The 20874-nt window shown below is 43.0% G+C and overlaps 1 protein-coding gene across 5 annotated transcripts in view; it reads left to right on the forward strand.

Moving 5' to 3' along the window:
• Positions 1 to 5490: 5490 nt before the first annotated feature.
• Positions 5491 to 20874, forward strand: part of ntn2 (netrin 2) — a 43935-nt gene continuing 28551 nt past the window's right edge. The window contains exons 1-2 of one of the 5 annotated variants that reach the window (XM_082544078.1): positions 5491 to 5804; positions 18198 to 19453. In XM_082544078.1, the coding sequence (XP_082400204.1) occupies positions 18403 to 19453 (1051 nt within the window). In that variant the 5' untranslated portion in view covers positions 5491 to 5804; positions 18198 to 18402. Of the gene's footprint in view, positions 5805 to 6632; positions 6967 to 7370; positions 8310 to 8495; positions 8665 to 12319; positions 12783 to 18197; positions 19454 to 20874 lie in introns of those variants that run through there. The other 4 variants (XM_082544081.1, XM_082544079.1, XM_082544080.1 and 1 more) reach the window with 4 other exon arrangements.

Genomic DNA, 20874 nt, shown 5'->3' on the forward strand with positions numbered 1-20874 from the left:
ACAAAACAACAAAACATTAAGATGCTTTAAAAAAAAAAAAGCATCTCTTGTTTTCCTATTTTAAAGATTTCCTTGTAAAATTCATGCCACCCATTATGCACTTTAATATTTCTCAACTGATGAGAAGAAGCATCGTTTTGGTAATGGGAGGGCTGGTTTTAAATTGCATTGTAATTACTGACCCACCCTGAGCCTCCTTAAAGCTTATGCAAACCATATTGAAGGTAAATACCTCTTTTGTGAACGGAAATGACTACGGAAAGCTGACCGCTGAGCCCTACAAAGAATAATGTTTCTCCATAGACACTTGAGACTTGAGCCGTGCAGGAAAAATCAATGACACACTCAATAAGGATTTAATTTAAGATGATTGATTTAAAAAATATGAATATAAAGTATCTGCTGGTCTGAAGCCAGTCAAAAATCACACATTTTAGGGTCTGATTCAAATATATGCTTTCATTTACACCACAAATGACTTTTTTTTTTCAGGCTTTATACCTGCAGGGTGGTAAATTGATGACAGAGAGCTACAGGTGGGCCTGAAATCCTCGGGTAGAAGCTTTTTATCCCAGGAGCTACAGCACACCTGGGATCAGTCTGGCAGCTTTTCTGTGCAGGCCTGCTGTTAATCTCCACTGTTTTTGACAGTATGGATTAGGCCTTGGTCAGTGGTCACCTATTTTAGCTTCAGAGAAACACGCTAAGCTAGATCAACACTGTCATCTAGTGGGGAAATGAGGAGCTATCTCTTCCAATAAAATGTGTGCAGTATAATAAGCTTGTAAAGCTGTATGACCACACTGTGGTTATCTGTGATAAGCAGTTAAGAAGCTGACCTTTTACTGTTTTACAAGCTTGAGGTCTGTATTACTGTCATGTTCACATAGCTGTACTGAAGTGTTTATTTTTTGGGGTTGTTAACTTGACCATATTTGCCATGGATTGCATGGGATTGCAATAATCAGATTACTGACTCAATGATTAAGGACGAACAAATACATAAAATAACCTATTCTCAGTTTAATATTGCAGTAAGTTGTCATTCAGACTGGTTTGCATGGAAAACTCCGCAATATAGCATGCATATCAGCTAAAATTAGCTAATTAAAAGTGGAAAAGGCATTAAATTATTTATGAGGTCTAGTTGTGTGCAGTAATGGAAGTTTTGAGATGATCCCATAAAAACCGTGCCAGCGTAGCCTGTACTTATACTTCTAATCTAATGTGGCTCAGGCTGGGAGAGCAGCATGTCATCAGGGATGATGATTAATATGTATTCAGATTCTGAACACATTTTAACGACCACAAAATCACTGTGACTTTCACTTTTGAAGCTAAGTCGCAATTCCGTGGCCTACATACTAAACTTAGAAGATAAAAACAAAGGATTGATCCTATCGCGCTGATATTGATGTGATACCAACACCAACACTGGTTGCCTGATACCACACAGGTCATAAAACACAATAAATTTCCAATTATCCTGATTTAGTGTCTTCGTGTTTTGCAGAAATTGCAACAATTCTTTCCATTTTATAAGCATATATTGAAAAGCTTGCACTGGAGGAAATACTAGAACACCTAAAGTTTTCCTGGAATCGATTGGAGCTTTATTAGCCCATTATTTACCATCATATGCTTGACTTCAACCCTTACCATCATCCACTTCCAGCTCACTGCATTACAAATAATTGAGAAAGCATCTCTGTAGCCTTGGGTGGCATTGTTGTAGCTGTACAATTTATTAGCTAATCAGCAAGACAGTGCCAGATTCTGCTGCTCATGAATATCAGGGTGGAATGAAAACCAGAACATGAGCTTTCATTATAGAGTTTTGACTCTTTCAGTCGTTCTACATCTTCAGAACACACATAGAGTTCAAATGGGAACTCCCAAGCACTTCCAGCTGGCAACACTTTGGGATAATGATGCTGGATTCCACACAAATGAAGGGTCTAAATACCACCAGAGAGGCACCTGAACCACCTCCTTAATGCACAGACATGCATACATGTATGACTTCCAAGTCATAGCTTCTCTCTGTGGGTTAATCACACATGCACTACATACCAAGTGGGAAAGCCAATTTCCCACCGTCAGTCCTGACAGTCACTGCTGTCAAATGTAAGCAGCTACCCCCCAAGAAATCCCACATCAGGTCAACAGCATCCCCCCACAGAGCACACATCCTTTGAGTCTTCAGCAGCGCAGATTGGGTTACAGCTGATTCCAAGCTGCGACCTCAAGGTATCCTCATTTAAAAACTCTCCATGGTTGAGTCATCAGTGTGAGCTCGGAAGAGGCCACCTTCGGCGGCGTAACGTCAAAATGATGGATGGGACAATAATACCGATAGAAGAGCTATTGATAGCTCTCTTTCCTTAATGTTGACATGTTGATATTCACACCCCAAGCACTGTGTCACATGGGCAAAGAGAGGGCCTGCACTCGTGCACACACAGTGGACAAGGACATGATGGTATTATACCCATTAATATCACTTCCGTTCCCACTTAGGTCTTCGGGTCTTGAAGTGACAGCTGAGCCCTGGGCAAGTGAATGTGTGAGATGTATACCACAATGCCGCCGTCTTGACTTCAGTTGAGCTGGCAGAGGGAAAGTAAACATGCGGGGTTCCCCAAGAGACTGCTGTTGTAATTGGGGGTGTGCTAAAATGGGCTCGAGTTGTTTATTTTTTTTATTTTTGACCCTAATTGCTCCACATTATTGTTTAACAACAGTTGAGATTGCTGGAAGTCTAGATAAGGGGCATAATCTGTTTAAGGTTCTGCTCCATTCACCTCCACGTGAGCTAATGATGCTTAATAATTTAAGTATTTAAAGGTTATATAGACAAATGTGAGCCAACACTTCCTGAGAGACTGAAAACTCAACCAAGCAACAACCTTTTGGGATAAAAAATGAAGTTAAAAGGCTTGATGCTAGCTTCAGGAGTAGCATGTTTTTATTTAACTCGCCTATTTAAACTGTATTAAGGCTTTGAGTGAAACTTGGGTGCTATGTTATCTTGTTCAGCACTACGTTTTGGCTAAGTTATTTCAGAGTGAAAACAGGACATCAACATCCTTGCAACTTGGAAAAATTGGTGGTTTTACTGTGTTTGCATTGAATATTCTCATATTTGGCAACCATTTACAAATAGATGCGATAGTTTTGATTGCAGTTGTCTAAGTTGATGCATCTTTTAGCAATAAGGGACTCATCTCAACTGGTTTTCAGCTGTTTGCATTGTGTATTCTGGTTATATTCCTACATTGCTATTTCATTTTGCATTTAAATTGACATCCTGTAGCATTTATGTCACTATTTATATAACTGAATCAAGTGTACAAGGTTATTGAGTATGTAGATGGCAACAGATTTGCAGTTTTTGCTTATTTATCGCAGATTCACTCCATTAACACAAACAGATTGCATCTAATTTGAAACTTGAGCTTATTCAATCAAGACTGACTGTGCGTTATCCTCATTTTATTTCCATCTTGATGCATGAAAGTCCATTTGCAGACAGCAACTGACTGCGAGTGGTTGCAGACCTGGATTCTACGGTGGCCCTGAGAGGTCAAATGCACTGCCTAATAGCACACATGTATCTATAGTATTATATGACTGATGCGATTAAAGCACATGTTATTTTATGTCTGTTCCTGCTCACAGTTCAGATGAATCCTCAGCTTCTTTTAAGTGCACCTGAGTGCAATCCTTCACATGCTTTGGTTTCTGTTACATCACATCATTGTCTCCCCAAAAGACGTTTTTGTGTTTCATTTTTTTCCATTTCCATTGTGTTTCATTCAACTTTTGCTGTGTTTCGTGTGCTTTTGTGGCATTTTTTCTATTTGCTGGTGTTTTCTTAAGTTGCTGTGCGTTAAACCTCTCAGAATCCCGTCTTAGAAACAACCATTTGAAAGGCAACTCGATCCGAAGTTCAAGTACACACGGTTGAGCTAATTTTAGTCGTGCTGCACTCTCCAACCAATTTGTGTCTGTAGCCTTAAAGATACTGACACAGTTTAAACACAGTCTAAACATTTACATCCTGTTTTTGCTCAGAAAATTAGCATCCCATTTATTGTCACAGTACAATACACATCCCAGTTATTAACCACTCTGGATAGAAAGAACTAATGTTAGCTGATAGCATCCTTCTTGTCCAAATATGGTCATTTCTTTTAACATTCTTGTTTAAAAAACAAACAAACAAACAAACAAACAAAAACAATTGTAGAAACCAAAATGCCAAACTGAGGGTTTCAAAATATCAGCAAAAAATTGAGTGGGTGACATCAAAGTGCCTTTGTGCATCTTTAAAATACAGTCTGTGGGTTCTACAGATATTAAAATGTCAGCGACAGCTCATAAGTTCTGCATGTTAAAAAGTTTCTTACGCCCACATTTTCTTCTATAGGCCAGCAGGGGTGAACTCCTCAGGTCCTTAGTAAACAGTTTCCTATGTCCTATATTTAAATTTAAAGTATTAATAAATGCAACGTTATGTTCATTTTTATAAATTGTCATCTTCTTGTGTATCCAGCAGAATGATAAAGCTTTGTGGGGCCTAACTTGTGATTGATAACTTATAGTATGAGCAAAGAGTTCCCCTCTGTGCTCATGACGTCTGCTTTTAAAAACTAACAGTGAGAACGCTCACCTCAAGGATTAAAAAATAAGACTTTGCAAATCAGTCAGTGCTAACAGAGTGACTTTATCTGTGATTAAGTGCCAACAGAAGATTTCATTACATTCTGGTGAGTTTCCTTGTGTAGCTATAGTGAAAAAAAGATGGGAAAAGCAGTAAATGAAAAACAAATAATCCAAACAATCAAATAATATGGCAAAGTGATCTGTTTAATTCAACAACTTATCTGAACCTATAACACAGCAAAAAGAAATCCCGACATGAAATGATAGTATTTTTTCTTTGTGTATTTTACTTTATTTCAGCTGTGAGCTACAGACTTAAAAAATGTGTCATCACGCTGAAATCTGTTTGATTAGTCAAAAACGTTAATAATGATGATCGGTACTGTGTTAGTTCATATATAACGCTGCTTACTTGGGTAACTGAACGAAACAGCCCTAATCTTAACAGTAACACTTGTTTTCATGCTAAGGCATACATGTCTCCACGGTGGCCACGCCAGCTGATCCAGTTATATCGTGGAAATGCTCTCTTGCTTACTGCCATACAAACAACCACGAATCTTTTTTTGTCTCAGAAAATCTGAGGCTGATAAAACGTCAACAAAGGTGCACCTGGTGGAAATCCACTCAACTCACCAGCTTAATTAGTGACATGACTGGGTATCATTTTCACGTTATCTTGCTCTGAGGCAATGCAGAGCCGCCACTAGAACCCCGTGATAAGGAAAATGTTCAGTACTATAGCGCCACCTAAGTGTGAGTTGCATTTATGTACTTTGGGGCAGATTTTTTTTTTTTTTTTAAGGCACAGGTTATTAGTCTGACTGAGTATTACACGGTATTCGCCACAAGAGGGAGGCCCGTCTCCACTGAAAGCCAATTGGGGGTTTCCCCTCTGGATAAGGTAAGCATCTCTCCTTGCGCCCGACAGCAGGGGTGCCAAAAAATGAAGCGAGGAAACAGTCGGAGGCTGACATTTTCTCCAGGGTGTCCGCCACAGGGAACCTAGTGCCGAGAGCCCCCGGGCTTGGAACAGACAGACGGGGTTGTTTTGCAGACACAATCAGCAGACTGATCCAAGTGCAACAACTAAAGGACCGAGGAGAGCTCCCCGCTTGAATCCCATCTGACAGCAAGTGAGTGTGTTGCCTGTTGTTAGTCTTGCTTTCTTTCATTCTGTCTTTAACGCAGTCCAGCCTCTCCCACTTGTAACTGCAGAGATAATCTACCTAGATTACTGGCTGGATGGTGGAGCTCCTTTATTTCACAGGAATGCGTCAAAATTGTCCCCTCTCTCAAATAAAACGCGTGAACGTGGACTGCACTGCCCCCGTGTAAACAGAAACGCTGGCAGCAAAATGCCCCTACTTGTTTTTTTTCCTCCTTTTAACAAACCAAAGAGTTTGAGTATTTTGTGTTTCGGACAGTTTGTTGGATCAATTGATGAAGGCCTGCTGTGTTTGTGTCAGCTTCTCTCCATTTGCTGCCCTACTTTCTCAAACGTTTAGCACTAAACTCAAGTATTTTAATTCAAAACACTGGAGAATATTTGAAGCGCCTGTATCGATGTTCAATCTGCAAATCTGAGAGATTTTAATAAGACTGGGATAGAAATGCATCCGAAATATTAAGATTTACTACAAGATCCCATTTAGAAGCTTAACTCTTGGAGAGTTATTTGGAAAGAGTGGAGACAAACCACCTGAGATTAAGAACTAAATTGCTCTTATATAAATAAAGTATTAATCGCTGAACAAAAGGAGTCAGATAAACCTTTGTTTTAAGTTTTCTGGAAGCAAATCGAAAAATCCCAATATTCTGTCTCCACTGCACGGCTCCCCTGTATGCTTGCCCTTGCTCGTCACTTACTTTCATCAGACTTCATTAATTTTAGCCCACTTTCTGAGCCGTTGTCCCCTTTGTGTTTAAATCCATTAACTGATTTGAGTAATTTCCTTTCCCCCCCTCTCCGTGTCTCATTGTGTTCACTGATACTGTTAATTAGTATTGGCTGCAGGTGTGCTCCGTGGGCGTAGCGCACGCGCACGGGGTTGGGGGTTAATGCCTATTAATTTTAATTATCCGCGGCTTTGAATTCGTGTTTGAACGGTCTTTGTTTGAGATGAATTACTGGATGAAGGCAGGGCGGTTCCGGGCCCGGCCAAGCTGGGCCATGCTGTTCCCCCCAGAGGATGGTACAGTAAATCGCCTACAGGAGGAATGTTGATCAGCTTACAGCGGGCCAGGAGGTTCTCGGGATTTGATCGACCGCGATACTAATGACCGGCCTACCCACCGGTAGGCAGGCTGCACCTGCAATAACACGTAGAGCAACACGCGAGCTGTCGCCTATAAATTACCTGGAATTATGAAGTGAACTGCGGCCCGTCCTCGCGGTTCTGCCGGGCTGGTTTTACACGTGTGACAAGTTATCCTCTGTGCTTACATTAAATGAACTCTGCCCAAAAGTCCCGACACGGCCTATTTTATTTGGCCGTTTTGTGATAAACGTCAGCGGCTCTAATTGCCGTTACCTACGTCTGCGATACCTGCTTTAATTCTCAAATCCCCGAAAATCCATTTGCTCCCCCAGTGCGCCTTTGGGCACGCGCTCCCCAGACGGGCTGTATAAAATTGCCAGCACTCATCACGACAGACCGCATGCTCTTTAAAGTCACATGAAGGCAGTTAATGAGTTAATGCGATGCTGTCATAGCCGAGGGCGCAGGTCCACATTTTCTCTGCCAGAACGAGCCTCTTTTTACACAAGCGCACAACAGGCAGTCCTGGTGTGTTTGATTCCATGTTACTATTATTAATAAAGGGGGGGAAAGTCGGTTCCTCGACGCAAATAAATCCCGCGTGTGCTGGACTATTATTGGGATTAATAAGTCACAACATTCTGCATCTGCCTCTTGTTTGTTTGGCCCCCGCTAACCCCTGACTCTGTTTCAACAGGTTCAGCGTTGTGCGCTCATTACGACCTCCATATGGCTGCCTGTGAACACAGCCCGGCACGTAGCGTTCAGAGCAGGCAGCAGAGTAACTGCCGGTCCGTAAAGTGGCGGAGATGTATTTGTTGTAAAAGTGAGACCGTGGAATGAAATCAAATGATATAAGTAGTGTTTTTCTTCGCGCATATTTATTTCTTTTATTAATTGGGCGCCTCTTCAAATTACAGGAAAAATGAAACTTAAGTTATCCAAATACTGTGCGCTATTGGATATGCAGATCTCTCTCTCACACACACACACCCTCACTCTCTCTCACCCTCACTCTCTCTCTCGGGTGCGCTCTTTCTCTCTTGGTTTTGGGGGAAATCTGGGTTTGATTTTAACGGGGAGTAGCCTAACCCGGGCTCTCTTTACATATGGATGTACTGGACGCTCTTCAGTCGCTCTGAGCTTCGGACGGGGATGAGTTCGGTGGTTCATCTCTCCTCCCGCCGCTATCTTCTCACTTGTGCTTAACTATTTTTTAAAAGGAGACGAACGTGAGAAAGTACGCCTCACTTTTTTCCCCTCGTTTGGAGAGGACGGTTTTTGACGGAGCACGAAACTTGATGCTAAGGTGGATCTCTCGCTTGTAGGACGTCTTTTAAAAGTACTAAGTCAGCGGCTCTACCGTCTTGTGACACTGGGGTAAGTTTATAATTTGCGGCTCACCGTGCCTGTTTGTTCCACACACCCGGCGTGTGCGCGTCTCTGCGGAGAGCAGATCTCAATTTTACGCACCGCTTATTTTCCTAGTAAGTGACTCACGGCGCTCGCTGTGACGGGCTGTCCAAACCTGCTATTTGTTTTAAACGCAGGCAATGACTGTTATTACCGCATTACAGACTGAGGTCGTGTAAGTTTCGGGTTGCTGAATCACCGGGACGCGCTGGATCAGAGCGGCGGACATCACGAACAGGTGTCAGCCTCCACGGTTTACACCTGGCCCACGTGTCGCCGCAAAGGAAAAACAACAATGTCAGCCCGTGCCGAGGTGCAAGAGGTGAGCTATATGAAAGCCAGCTTGCATGCAACAGCTTCCAGGTTCGGGCACTGGCGCGTAATCGGTGCATTGGCCGCTTCTAATATTACCCCCTTTTCCGTTCGACGCCACCACGTGCAACTTGTGGTTTAAAAAAAAAAAAGGGACATTTATGCATTAAAAATGTTTAAATTAAGACACAGTAGCTCGTTTGGAGAAATAACTTGTCTTTATTATTAAAGGTCAGGAAAATCTGTCTAAATCAGGGTTGGCAAACATAAGTCCCAGGGGCAAGAATCGGCCGCCCAAGACTCCAATCCGGCCCACTTGATGGAAAATGTGTAGGAGGACATGAATATATGACTTTTGACCGTCCTTTTACAAGTTTTGAAGCCTTTTTTTTTTTTTTTTTTTTTTTTTTACTGATCCAGACCTTCCCCATTACCATTCATACTACCCCAAAGTAAATAAATAATAGATTTCTATCATTTTAAACATTACTGCTACACAGAATTTAAGCCCAAAGAGTTGTGCTGACAGATTTCATACATTTACTGCAGCAGCATTTCTTTATCATTTAGAAATGCTGTTGAAATTTGACTTTCTTTTTTTTATATTAAAATCTCTCTGGGTTTAAATGTGTAGTTAAGCTTCTGCACACTGACAGAAAGGGGAGTTTCACTGGTACGGCCCACATAAGATCAAAGTAACGTGTATGTGGTCCGTGATGTAAAATTAATTTGATACCTGTGCTCTAAACTCTAAATAGCAAATGATGATAATACATTTTTGCACTTAAGTCCACTTCCTGTCAGGGTGTGATGGGGAAACAATAGCCTTTACAATACTGATGAGGTTCACCCTCCCCGAGCTCATCCACTTCTCTGCTCTCAAGCAGGTACAAGCCTGGAAGCGAAAGCGAGAATCCCATACCGATGGCTTATCTTAACTGCTTCAATAGACTTAAAGTATCCCCCTATTGCGCTCTGAAACAGTGTCAGCCACTTGACCTACTTCTCACTCTCGCCGCAAACGCCTGGAATCGGTGCACGATGAGGGCCTCTGAAACCTTGCCGCTCGCCAAGGTCAGAAAGAATGTGAAATGTCAAGTCGAAGCCAGAGGAAAGCAGGGGGAGTTTAATGCATCTGAAGCAAAGGGCTGTTCATCTGGAGTGCAGCCACTGCTTCCCTGTTTTTGCAAATTAATCATCATTATTTAATTGCATCACACCCTGCTTCCATCAGTGACAGAGCGAGGGAGGTAGAGCCAGGAGCAGCTGAAGGCACATGATGTGGAGGCTAATCCAGAGCAACATAGTGCAGATTTTTATTAACTCCTTAAAGTGCGGCTGGATGGGGATGGTTAAAGCTGCAGTAACATAAGCAGACTGTTTTCTTCTGCCTTGAAGAGCAGGATTCCTCTGGATCTTGGCTCCGTCCACCTGAGCGAGTAAAGTCAACACTTCCACTATATTTTTCCTTCTGTGGCTTCAGCAGTTTGACGAGAGCGGGAAAGTAATGCTATATCTGTTTCTCCTAGTCGCATACACTGCTCTGTTTTTACTGTGTGTAACTTCATCCCCCTTGAGTCGAGCATTCGAATAAACTGTGCAGGCTGATTAATTAATAAGGTCTGCTCAACCACGAGCCTGTGGGAGAGGCTATCATTGAACTCACGATGCAGCTGTTTGTCAGGAGCTACCATATCAGATTCTGGTAGCTACAGGGATAAAACACAAGATCCAAGAATTAGAGTTTGATTTCAATCCATGAAGATATATTCTGTTTCCAACCTTGCATTTATATGCAGCCCATGAGCTGAATGTGGTGTGACAGAGTACCCACATTACATGCACTCACTCAGGCAGCATCTGTCTCCACTTCAGAGGTGAGAATGAAGTTGAAATACTATCTTGACTGCTGACTGAATTGCCTGTGTGATATCTCTCTGAGTGACAAATTAGGTGTTTGTACTTGCTTACCTTCTCTGTTAAAATACCCATCATTCATCAGCGTGATACCCAAGATGGCTCTCGCTGTGGGAAGAGGACCCAGAGGCAGAGATTCACATTTTATCCCACCACTTCCTGCACCAGCAAACGCTAGGCCTGCGTTTGCTAGCTGCAGATTTCATCCAGATGCAGTGTGTGTGTGTGTGTGTGTGTGTGTGTGTGTGTGTGTGTGTGTGTGTGTGTGTGTGTGTGTGGTCCACATGCGTATATCTGGCCCCACTTATTTCCTATCAGTATACTTATCTGACTTGGATACACACAGACACATCCATAGTGATGGAAAAGTGTTAGTGCCTTTACACTATGACCTCTGACCTGTGGGCAACTCCCCTACAGAAATCCCCCTGGGGTGTAGTAACATCGCCCTCAAGGGAGAATGAATAAAGATGGAGAGGAAAGAACAGGAAGAGGTGAAGCAGGCTTGTCTGAGTCACAAGCTTTGGCATCTGATAAAGTGTCTTGTAAATACAACTTGTTTGTCAAGGAGTGTGTTTAATGAACGCAACCTTCGGAGTATTTCAAGGACTTAATAAAACGATTTGCACCCCCTTTGGAGTTCAAAGTAGGTCCGTGCTTTTGGCTGTGGTGGGGTAGAGGTTGCTCTTATGCAATGGAAAAAAAAAAAAGAGGAAAAGAGACCGTTTTTCCTGTTAGGGGGGCTTTTGGGAAAACCGCGGCTCTGCCTACCGCAGCCAACCTTCAAAGGGTTTTAAAGGAGCGTTCACCTCTCTTCTCCTTAAATCCTTCCATGCCTCTGAACGAGTTACTTCCTCTCATACCCAGAAACGGCTCACCTGCCTCTCAAGCTGCGGTCTGGGTTGTGCTTATGTCCATGGGAAATGTTCCGTAGGGCAGCCCTCCAGTCCAACCGCTTCCTGAAAACACCACACTTTGGGAAGTTCAGCATTTCTCACATGTCTGTATTATCGCTGTAATCCTGCTACTTGATAGCTTTCATCCAGTGTTAAAGGAATTTGTTAGTCTGCCCGCCATCGTGGTCCGAGGATATCATCCATCTTTTTCGCTCGCTCTCTCTCTCAAGCTCATCTTGACAGCACATGTAGGGGAAATATTTCTTGTATTTGAAAACAGATCACAGCGTGACATAGGTGGCTATAAATCTTTGGACGCCGGTCCTTGTACTCCAAACTTTTACCCTGTCAGCTAAAAATCCAGAAAAAAAGTTTTTCCTCGTGGGAGCTTCATGGAGAAATTTTTTTTTTTTCAAGAAAATAGTTCCACATCCTGTAACGCAACATACTTATGTTCAGAATGATCCATGATCCATTTGGCTGTGACTCAAATAGATTCAGAGTTTGTAACTGCTAACTCACATACTTTATTTTGCAGTGTGATTTAAGGTTGAGCTTTCTGTAGGATTTAGTCTTAAAATCAGTTATTTTACCACAGATGTTTGGTTTGTGTCACTGACTAAATGTTTTTAAAAAAAAGGTCAAAACTAAAAAAGAAATTATTTAAATGCATCATATTTTATTATATTTTTTTAACTGTAGAGCTCATACTCGTCTTCACCCTACTTACTGTGTTTTCTTCTCGCTTTTTATGAGTGCAGTCACATTTAAAAGTGAAGCAGAAAACACATGAGTCGGATGTGTGGAGGCTCTAAGTTGGAAAAACAACTAAAACCAAAGGTCTTGTGTATTCATTTGATGTGTATTTTTGCCTGTTTCTGTTCTCACAGTTTAACCCTCTTTAATCCCGTGTAAATTCATGAGTAATGCCTAAAACTTTCTGTCTGCTCATGTCCTCTCCACTCCCTTACGCTTCTCGTTTTCTCACCGAGAGCAGGCTCACCTCACTGAACCCTCTTTTTAACAGACAAAAATATACAACAAGGTGTCCTATCAGCAGTTTTCGTGACTTTTTGCACTAAATACAAGGATCAGCAGCTCAGTACAGCTTCCCGTCCAGAGTCTGTGAGAGCCGTCTTAACTTCTCTGTCTGTCGTCTCTCCTCCTGTTTGGTTCTGGATCAGGTTCTGTTGATTTAAAGAACTGCTGTCAGACTCGGGGCCGGCGGTGTGGGCTGGGCCAGAGAAGCTGCTGCATTCCTCTGCTGGGCGTTCAGGGTTTCTCCCTGTGGTGTCTCTTTCTGTCAGATAGAAAGGTAGAGAATTTTTTTTTTCACTTGGATGTTTTATGATCTTCTGTGGATCTGCCTGCTGCGTCTCAAGCCACACAGACACTTTGAAACGGCTTTGTGTTATCCCAGAAACAGCCAGTACTATCTCATGGACTTTGCTTTAGCTACAGGAGTTTGATATAGCAGTAAGGTGATGGTGAGTAGTTTTGAAGGTTGGAATTGGAGGATTTGTCACATTATATACACACACACACACACACACACCCTCTGAGGAGACATAAGCAGGCTTTAAAAATTTGTTAGTGATCCCCGTGCTAATGACGCCCTCAGCTGTGAGAGGTTACACCCCTCTTTCCTCAGCCCTCCCCCTGCCTCTTCAGTGCCTAATGAATGCTAGTGAGGTACTCAGACTTTCCTTCACCCTCACGTACTTACACACAAACACACACACACCAATGGTAGGATCTTCATGACCGTGGAGATGGACATCATTAAGTGGGATTCAGGCTGATAATATCTGACCCCTGTTACCTGAAACCTGTCAGTCATGTTGATTGGTCTGGACAAGTTTGTTTATCTTTCAGGTGTGTGTGTGTGTGTGTGTGTGTGTGTGTGTGTGTGTGTGTGTGTGTGTGTGTGTGTGTGTGTGTGTGTGTGTGTGTGTGTGTGTGTGTGTGTGGGTGCAAAGTGGACAGGGATGTGATTCATGATTAATCAGAACTGTCATTTATGGCCGGTTCCATTTTCTCAAATATATAAATTTATGTTATTCTCTCATAAATGCCATCAATTAATAATTTATAGGTGTGGCACAAAAGCTAAAATAAACCTTGTGAAACGTGACTACTTCCTGATATCTGAAATAGAACACTAGTAGTTGATAAATGGATAAGATTGAGGGGATGGAGTAGATGTAGGGGATTCCTGTTGCTTTCCTGTTCAGCGGTGTAATATTCATACAGTGTATCTTTCCATGCTGATAATGAGAATGGAGGTAGCCCTGTTGTTAGCCTATTAAAAATCCCATCATGATTCCAGGCAGCCGGTAATAACCCCATTAGGGATTACTATACAGCAGGCTGGAGGGTTAGCAGGGTACCAATTTGGACCCCAGCTTGCTGTCATCTGAGACGGTCGTCGCAGAAGGCCTCCATTCAGTCCCACTTTGAGTGCAGCCAGCACACCGTCGCTCCAGAACAGCAGGAACGGCTCCCAGTTGGGATACAAAGTGGCTCAGCTGGTCCCTCTCCTATCCTCACCTCCCCTGGCGCCCTCCTCTTCACCCAAGCCAAATAAAGCCTCTCAGCCACTTCTGTTTTCCTAATCTGTGAACTCTGACAGAGGCGCCCACGCTTGAAAGAGAGACAACTCAACATGGGATGATCTCCCGGTGACAGCGAGAAGCTGAAAAAACGTTCCCAGGAATGTCTCCGCTGAAACCACCAGACCACCCTGTCATCTTCCTGTTCTTCTCTTCCTCCCTTTCTCTCTCGTCTGTCTTCCTGGATTTCTGCTCCCTCTATTCGTCGCCCACATCTCTTTAATCTAATTTCCTTTCCCATTGCCCCTCATCATCAGCCTTCCTTAATTGGGCTCACTGGTTTGATTTTTAAACCGCTGGATCTGTTCCGACTGCCAAATGGCCTGAGTAATCTTTAAAAACATGCTATGCAGGGGGAGAGTGAGGGCTTTCACTCTAAAAGCCCCATATTATTTTCATTCTCTCATTTCCAAAGGAGTCTATATTACTAATAAGCAAATAATTTAACACTGCCACAGCCCAGGATTTGGGATCAAAGCATGTTTGCACATTCAGGATTTTCATTGCCGTTATGCCACAGAGGAATGTTGTTGTGACAGTTTGCCTAATGTGCAGTTTGTATTTATCACCGCACTTCGACCAGCTAATCATTTTAAAATTACTTCTTTTTTTCTCACTTAAATGATGCCAGTAGGTTTGCAAGCAGGCCAACTTTAACGTGAAATGCAAAAGCGTAGCTATTATAGGAGATCAACATGGGAAGCGATGCATTACCCTCAGGTTAAATGTAACATCTTTACACTCAAATGTAATTAATTAGTGAGCTTGGGCAACGTGGCAGCCAGATTTTCCAACACTTAAACAGAGCCAGGATAACTGCTACACTCACTTGAACGAGAGTGGTTTTAATCATCTCATTTAACCCTTGGCAGGAATCATAATGTAAAAATATTGCATGCATGATTTTATTTTCTCCCACAACAATAAGAATATCTCTTTACTAGAACAATGTAAGCAAATCTGCAAGTCTTTTTGTTTCTCTTTAAAAGCTGCAGCCTCTCCTCGCTAACCCAACATTTCTGTGTGGGATTCGTCGTCTTAATCAGAAAGACGGAGACACTGGACTGCAGCTGTTGCTACTTGAACCACATTTAATGAGAGGCTAAATCTTTCCCACTGAGGGGAAGTCGTAGCTTGTTAAACACACGGCCAAAGCTATAGGCAGATAACTTTTTGCTGAAACAGATTCTTAGTATTTAAAAGGTCAACCTGCTACACCTCAGTGCTGATGTCATAGCAGAGATTAAAAATACCAAAAGGCTGATTTTAGTGGAAGTGAGATAAGTCTCTCGTGCATGCTGGCAACTGTTTCGGAGGGCGGACTGAGTGGAATTAAACAGCCGTGTCACTGTACCGTCTCTGTTTAACCTACATGCTCGTCTGTCAGACGCGCCTGACAGCACCAGACCCTGCAAGAGTCCCGGCAGGCACTTGGGCCGCACCATATTTAGTCATCCAAAGTCCAGACACAGACCCGTGCAGTCCTCTACCTTAATCTGTCTCCCCTCCATTGCACCCTCTCTCAATTTTTATGTCCTTCCCTCAACTCCCTCCCTCCATCTCTGTCACTTTCCCTCTTTCTCCTACTGCTCCCATTCATCTCTGTCCTTGCTTGCCCTCCCTCCAGTCATTTCTGCTTTATCACTGTCGTGCCCCTCACTGTTTCTCTCCTTCCCGTGTCCCTTTCCTTTCTTGCCTACCAAAACTCTTATATATGATTATGCCATCTATTTTTCTTTGGTCTGCTGTCCACCCACCAACTCTTTCTAAACATGCCCATAAAATCTTCAATCCTGTGATAATTTCTAGACCTTTTTCCTATTTTGTTTCCACTCCTATTTCCTCTCTCCTTCAGAGACTCCCCACAGTTTATTTTCCCAGATGAGCATGCCTCTGATGGAAGCCCGGCCTGGATGCTAATGAGTTGCTAATTCTATCGGCCGCCTCTCTGCGCCCTCCCCACTGAGTGTCAAGCCCACCAGCCTTACCATGACCGGTCTTTTGATGGAGTACGTTTGGTTGATGAACTCCCGTCTGTGTAACCGCTTTAACCTCCCTGACCACAGACACATGCAACCTATCTGTGTCCTTATCTATCCTGCCAAGACCTCTTAGTCCAGTCATTAATGAGCAGACCCATCCTCTCAATCCACTGTGCATAGTGTAAGAGGAAATGTGTTGTTTTTATTCTTATGCTGAGGTCTTTAACTTGCCAAGAAGATTATTTCTGAATGTCTGCTTCACATCTCAGATGTGTTAGGTTGTATTTCCCTATACTCACATATAGGGAACTTCCCACTATATCACTTTATACTAAATCCTACAACTTATGCTGTCATGTCCCAAAAGTTCTCTGTAATTTTTCTGAACTTTTTATTTGAAGTTGTGATGCATACATACAGTAGGTACAGAAGGACAACAGAGTACGATTGCACCTCAAACTATCTAATTTCACATTAAGATAGGGGCATTCGGATACTCTATAATACAGCCCACAACCCTTTTACAATACTGTGTAGATACTGCATTTCCCTTATGACATTGTATGTTTAAATAGAAAAACACCTGTATGATATTTTATCTCCTTTCCTTTCAAATACTCCAAATGTACCTGTTACTTTAAAATTATTAACAGCATACTTTTCTTCTTTTCTTTAAGAGTGAAAACTGTATCCAATGTTCTCCTGCATGTATCCATAACACACACATACTGAAAATAAAAAAACCTAAACCTAAAAAAATTACCTGCTTAATGTTGCTAAAATTAACACCACACAGGTTACACTCTGTAATGCGTGACAGAGATTGATATCGATATTCATCACATTAATTTTTCTAAGCATCTGAATTTATGCTTGACAATCAGCTGAATGGTGTTTAAGCACAGAAGAGGCATCCTATTTATTAGGACACGTGGGTGTTATTTTTTGTTTTTGTTTTTTTTGAGGATTTCTATGGACAAAATCCACAAAAATTGACTTTTTTTTTTTTTTTTTTTGATTGGCCACAGATGAAGCTTTTTGTTCTACAAAGATGAAGAACGATTCTGTAGTATAAGAAAGAGTGTGGGGGTAGAAGGAGGTGGGTGTGATGCATTGTAATTGAATTCAAACGGTTGAGGTACCTTCCCAACCCCTCCGCTGTCACTTTTAAAATGAGGCTCTTCTAGACTTGACATCCAGGGAAGTAAAAAGGGGATTAAGGAAGAAGAAACCTCAGGCCATATACATCTCTTTCTATTGTCTGCTTTCTTTGCTCTGGGGCTTTTTCTCCTTGTGCCCCTCGATCTTTCTCGGGGACCAAGAGGCCTCTCGTCAAGCACTCAGCTTATGAAAGAAGCCAGCCAGGTACCTGTCTTGACCCATAGATTTAGTCTGTGAGACACTGAGGCCTTTCTAAGTTCTTTTAAAGTGGAGTTCATTTCTCAAATACCCATCACTTTTGGTGAATTTTCTGGTTCAGCGAATAAACACAATGCTGCCTTCTTTGCGGTCAGCACTGTGTCACAATAGCGTTGCAACGGTTGATTTCCTGTAAAATTCCTCAAAAATTAGCAAGTAACTACAGCCTGGCCTTCGTATGTAGAATCCACCCCCCGTCTTTTTCTCTTTTTTTTCCCTTCTAGGACCAGCGCTTGCAGCAGTGCTTTGACCAGGGTCACACACGGTTCACTGCTCTGCCGCACCACCAGGGATTATGGGGTGACTTCTGCCATGCTGCTCAAGCATGACCAGAAGGCTTGGCCAGTTTTGACCTGAATAGCGTAGGACTCGAGTAGTGAATGAGAGGCCGGCATTGAAATTCAGGATGCAGCTACTTGCAGTCACTTATGTCTCTCTTTAAATGGTCACATTCTCTCTCTCGGGCCCCTCATCTGTCTGATCCTTTGACAGGCTTTCAGTCAATGAAAACATTCACTTGTGGCCGTACAATGTAAAAGATTTTATTTAATTTCCTTTATAAGGGGAAGTATAATTTGGTTTTAAAGATACACAACATTGGGTTTTTTGTTTGCTTGTTTTTTATGCAGTACATCAATGCCACTTTCCATTTTCTATCCTGTTATGGTAAAATATGTCGATGACATTGACCCTTGTGTTTATTTCTCTCTCTTACAGGAAAGGCTCTGGTCAGCCTGAAGCGAAGGGTCACTGAGCTCAGACACTCTTCTTCCACTGACTCACAAATTACACACTCACGGGGGGGGGAGTCACACACTGACACATCAGTGCAACGACGCAGACACTCAGTTTACACACTTGGGCAAACACACATACCCTCATCCTTGCACATAGACATCCAAACACAGGCCCCTTGAGCAGGATGAGGGAACCTTGGAGGTACCTGCTGGGCCTGTGCCTCCTGGCATGCTCAACCTTCACCCACAGTGCCGCTAATCCCTTCACAGGACAGCAGACTCCTCCAGACCCCTGCTATGATGACACCGGTGCAGCACGCCGGTGTATCCCTGAGTTTATCAATGCTGCCTTCGGCAAGGAGGTGATGGTTTCCAGCGTGTGTGGCCGACCTCCCTCCCGTTCCTGTAGCGTGGTGGAGCGGGGCGACGAGCGGCCTTCTGTACGCACGTGCCAAATCTGTGACGCAGCCGACCCTCGCCGTGCCCACCCGGCTTCCTACCTCACCGACCTCAACTCGGCCCACAACCTCACCTGCTGGCAGTCGGAGAATCTGAACACCTCTCCGTACAATGTGACTCTCACCCTTTCGCTGGGTAAAAAATTTGAGATTACCTACGTCAGCCTGCAGTTTTGTTCACCACGACCCGAGTCCCTGGCCATATACAAAAGCATGGACTATGGCAAAAGCTGGATGCCCTACCAGTTCTACTCCTCGCAGTGCCGCCGCATGTACAACCGACCCAACAAAGCAACCATCACCAAGCAGAATGAGCAGGAAGCTCTTTGCACAGATGGTCACACTGACCTTTACCCGCTGTCTGGAGGGCTTATAGCTTTCAGCACTCTGGATGGACGGCCTTCTGGTAAAGATTTTGACAACAGCCCAGTTCTTCAGGACTGGGTCACCGTCACTGATATCCGTGTGGTCTTCAGCCGGCCGCAGATGCCCCGGGAGTTGGTACTAGGGGCCGGAGGCAACACTGGAGGGAGGGATGATGACCCCATGGCAGTGACATCAACACTCCCAACTTATTTCTATGCAGTGGGAGACTTCCAGGTGGGCGGGAGGTGTAAGTGCAACGGCCATGCCTCACGCTGTCTGAAAGACAAGGAAGGTAAACTGGTGTGTGACTGCAAACACAACACGGAGGGACCTGAATGTGACCGCTGCAAGCCCTTTCACTATGACCGACCTTGGCAGAGGGCCAATGCTCGCGAGGCCAATGAATGTCTGCGTAAGTCTCTCTTCTTATCTGTCATCCGTTATGTGCTTTTAACAATGTTTTAGTTTTTCTGCTCTAGATATCTCGTGGATATAATCTGGATATTGCATGGGATCATTACTTCCGGTTGCAGACAATCATAAAAAAGTCTGAATTTGAACAACACTGTGGCGCAAAAATCAGTGCAACAGTGGCTGCATCTAAAGTTCTGATTGCATGTCTTAGCTGAGCAGATGAAAATTAGGAAATGCCTGAAAATTTCAATGTTTGTCTATTTTGTTGCGTCTTTTCACGGCACAGTTATTTTCAGGACGTGAGCTGAACTGAGAGGGCACCAAAAATGATTTTATACAGAAGCAACACAGAGAAAGAGCGAGCTGTAGAAAAGGATAAATATGAGTTGGAAGACCCGTGTTTGACTGTCATAAGAGTAATTAATGATGTTGCCAGAACATTATGTTGTTTATACAGGTGAAGAGTTGTGCGCTGACAACTTTGGCAATGTCTCTCAAAACACAAGCCCATACGTTCCTTTCATTTCTCATCAGCCTCTTGCATTTACTGTTCCAGTAGAGAAAAACAGGGCTACTGCACTCAACTACATCCTGAACTTGTCTATTTAAAAAAGGAAAAAATTGTTTTGCACAAGCAAGTCTAAACAGTGGATGACAACAGCTCGACTCATTGGCACACGGCTACGGCTAAGACTTCCAAGAATGTTATTTGGCAGCGTTTGCCGTCACCTCACAACACACTCAGTAAAAGTCATCCAGACATGCTCTGAAAGCATGCCAAGAAAAATCATGGCAATTTCTGTGGCAATTTTTGTAATGTAAGTAGATTACCTTTGTATAGGATCAGGCCTTTCTATGACACCAATTTTATGGCTGTACAAAGGTCTTGCTTACATGTCACATTAGCGTTTTTATCAGGATTCATCCTCTAATGTGTGGCTGTTTCTTTGGTGGTTACACATATATATATATATAATTATTATTATTATTATTTTTTTTTTTACAGCGTTCTTCTGTTGGTGTGAATAGACTTACGTTGAACTCAATTCAGGTCAATTTTGCTTGTCATAAAAATGTGTTAGCGTAGCAAAATAAAACCATATTAGAAACCACTGTCCCTGCTTTAACCTTTATGAAATAAAATTACAGCCAGAGAAGGAGGGGGGAGAAACAGGAGCAGAACATTGAAAAACTCAGTATATTTTTCTAACATGTTGTAATTGCCCTGTGAGCTGGCCTGAGTTCATATTTAGCATTGAACAGAGCCAAATCTGTTTAAAGGGGGCAGAGAGTGACAGAGCCAGAGAAGCGAGGCCGTTCTAGCCTTAGACTGGACTTAGAACTGACACGGGAGATTTCAACCTTACTTTTGGCTTTTCCTCCTCGACGCCCTCGCTTTCTCGGCTCACAGATGCAGGC

The sequence above is a fragment of the Aulonocara stuartgranti genome (assembly GCF_965226115.1).
Source record: "Aulonocara stuartgranti genome assembly, chromosome: 8".
NCBI classification, from domain to species: domain Eukaryota; kingdom Metazoa; phylum Chordata; class Actinopteri; order Cichliformes; family Cichlidae; genus Aulonocara; species Aulonocara stuartgranti.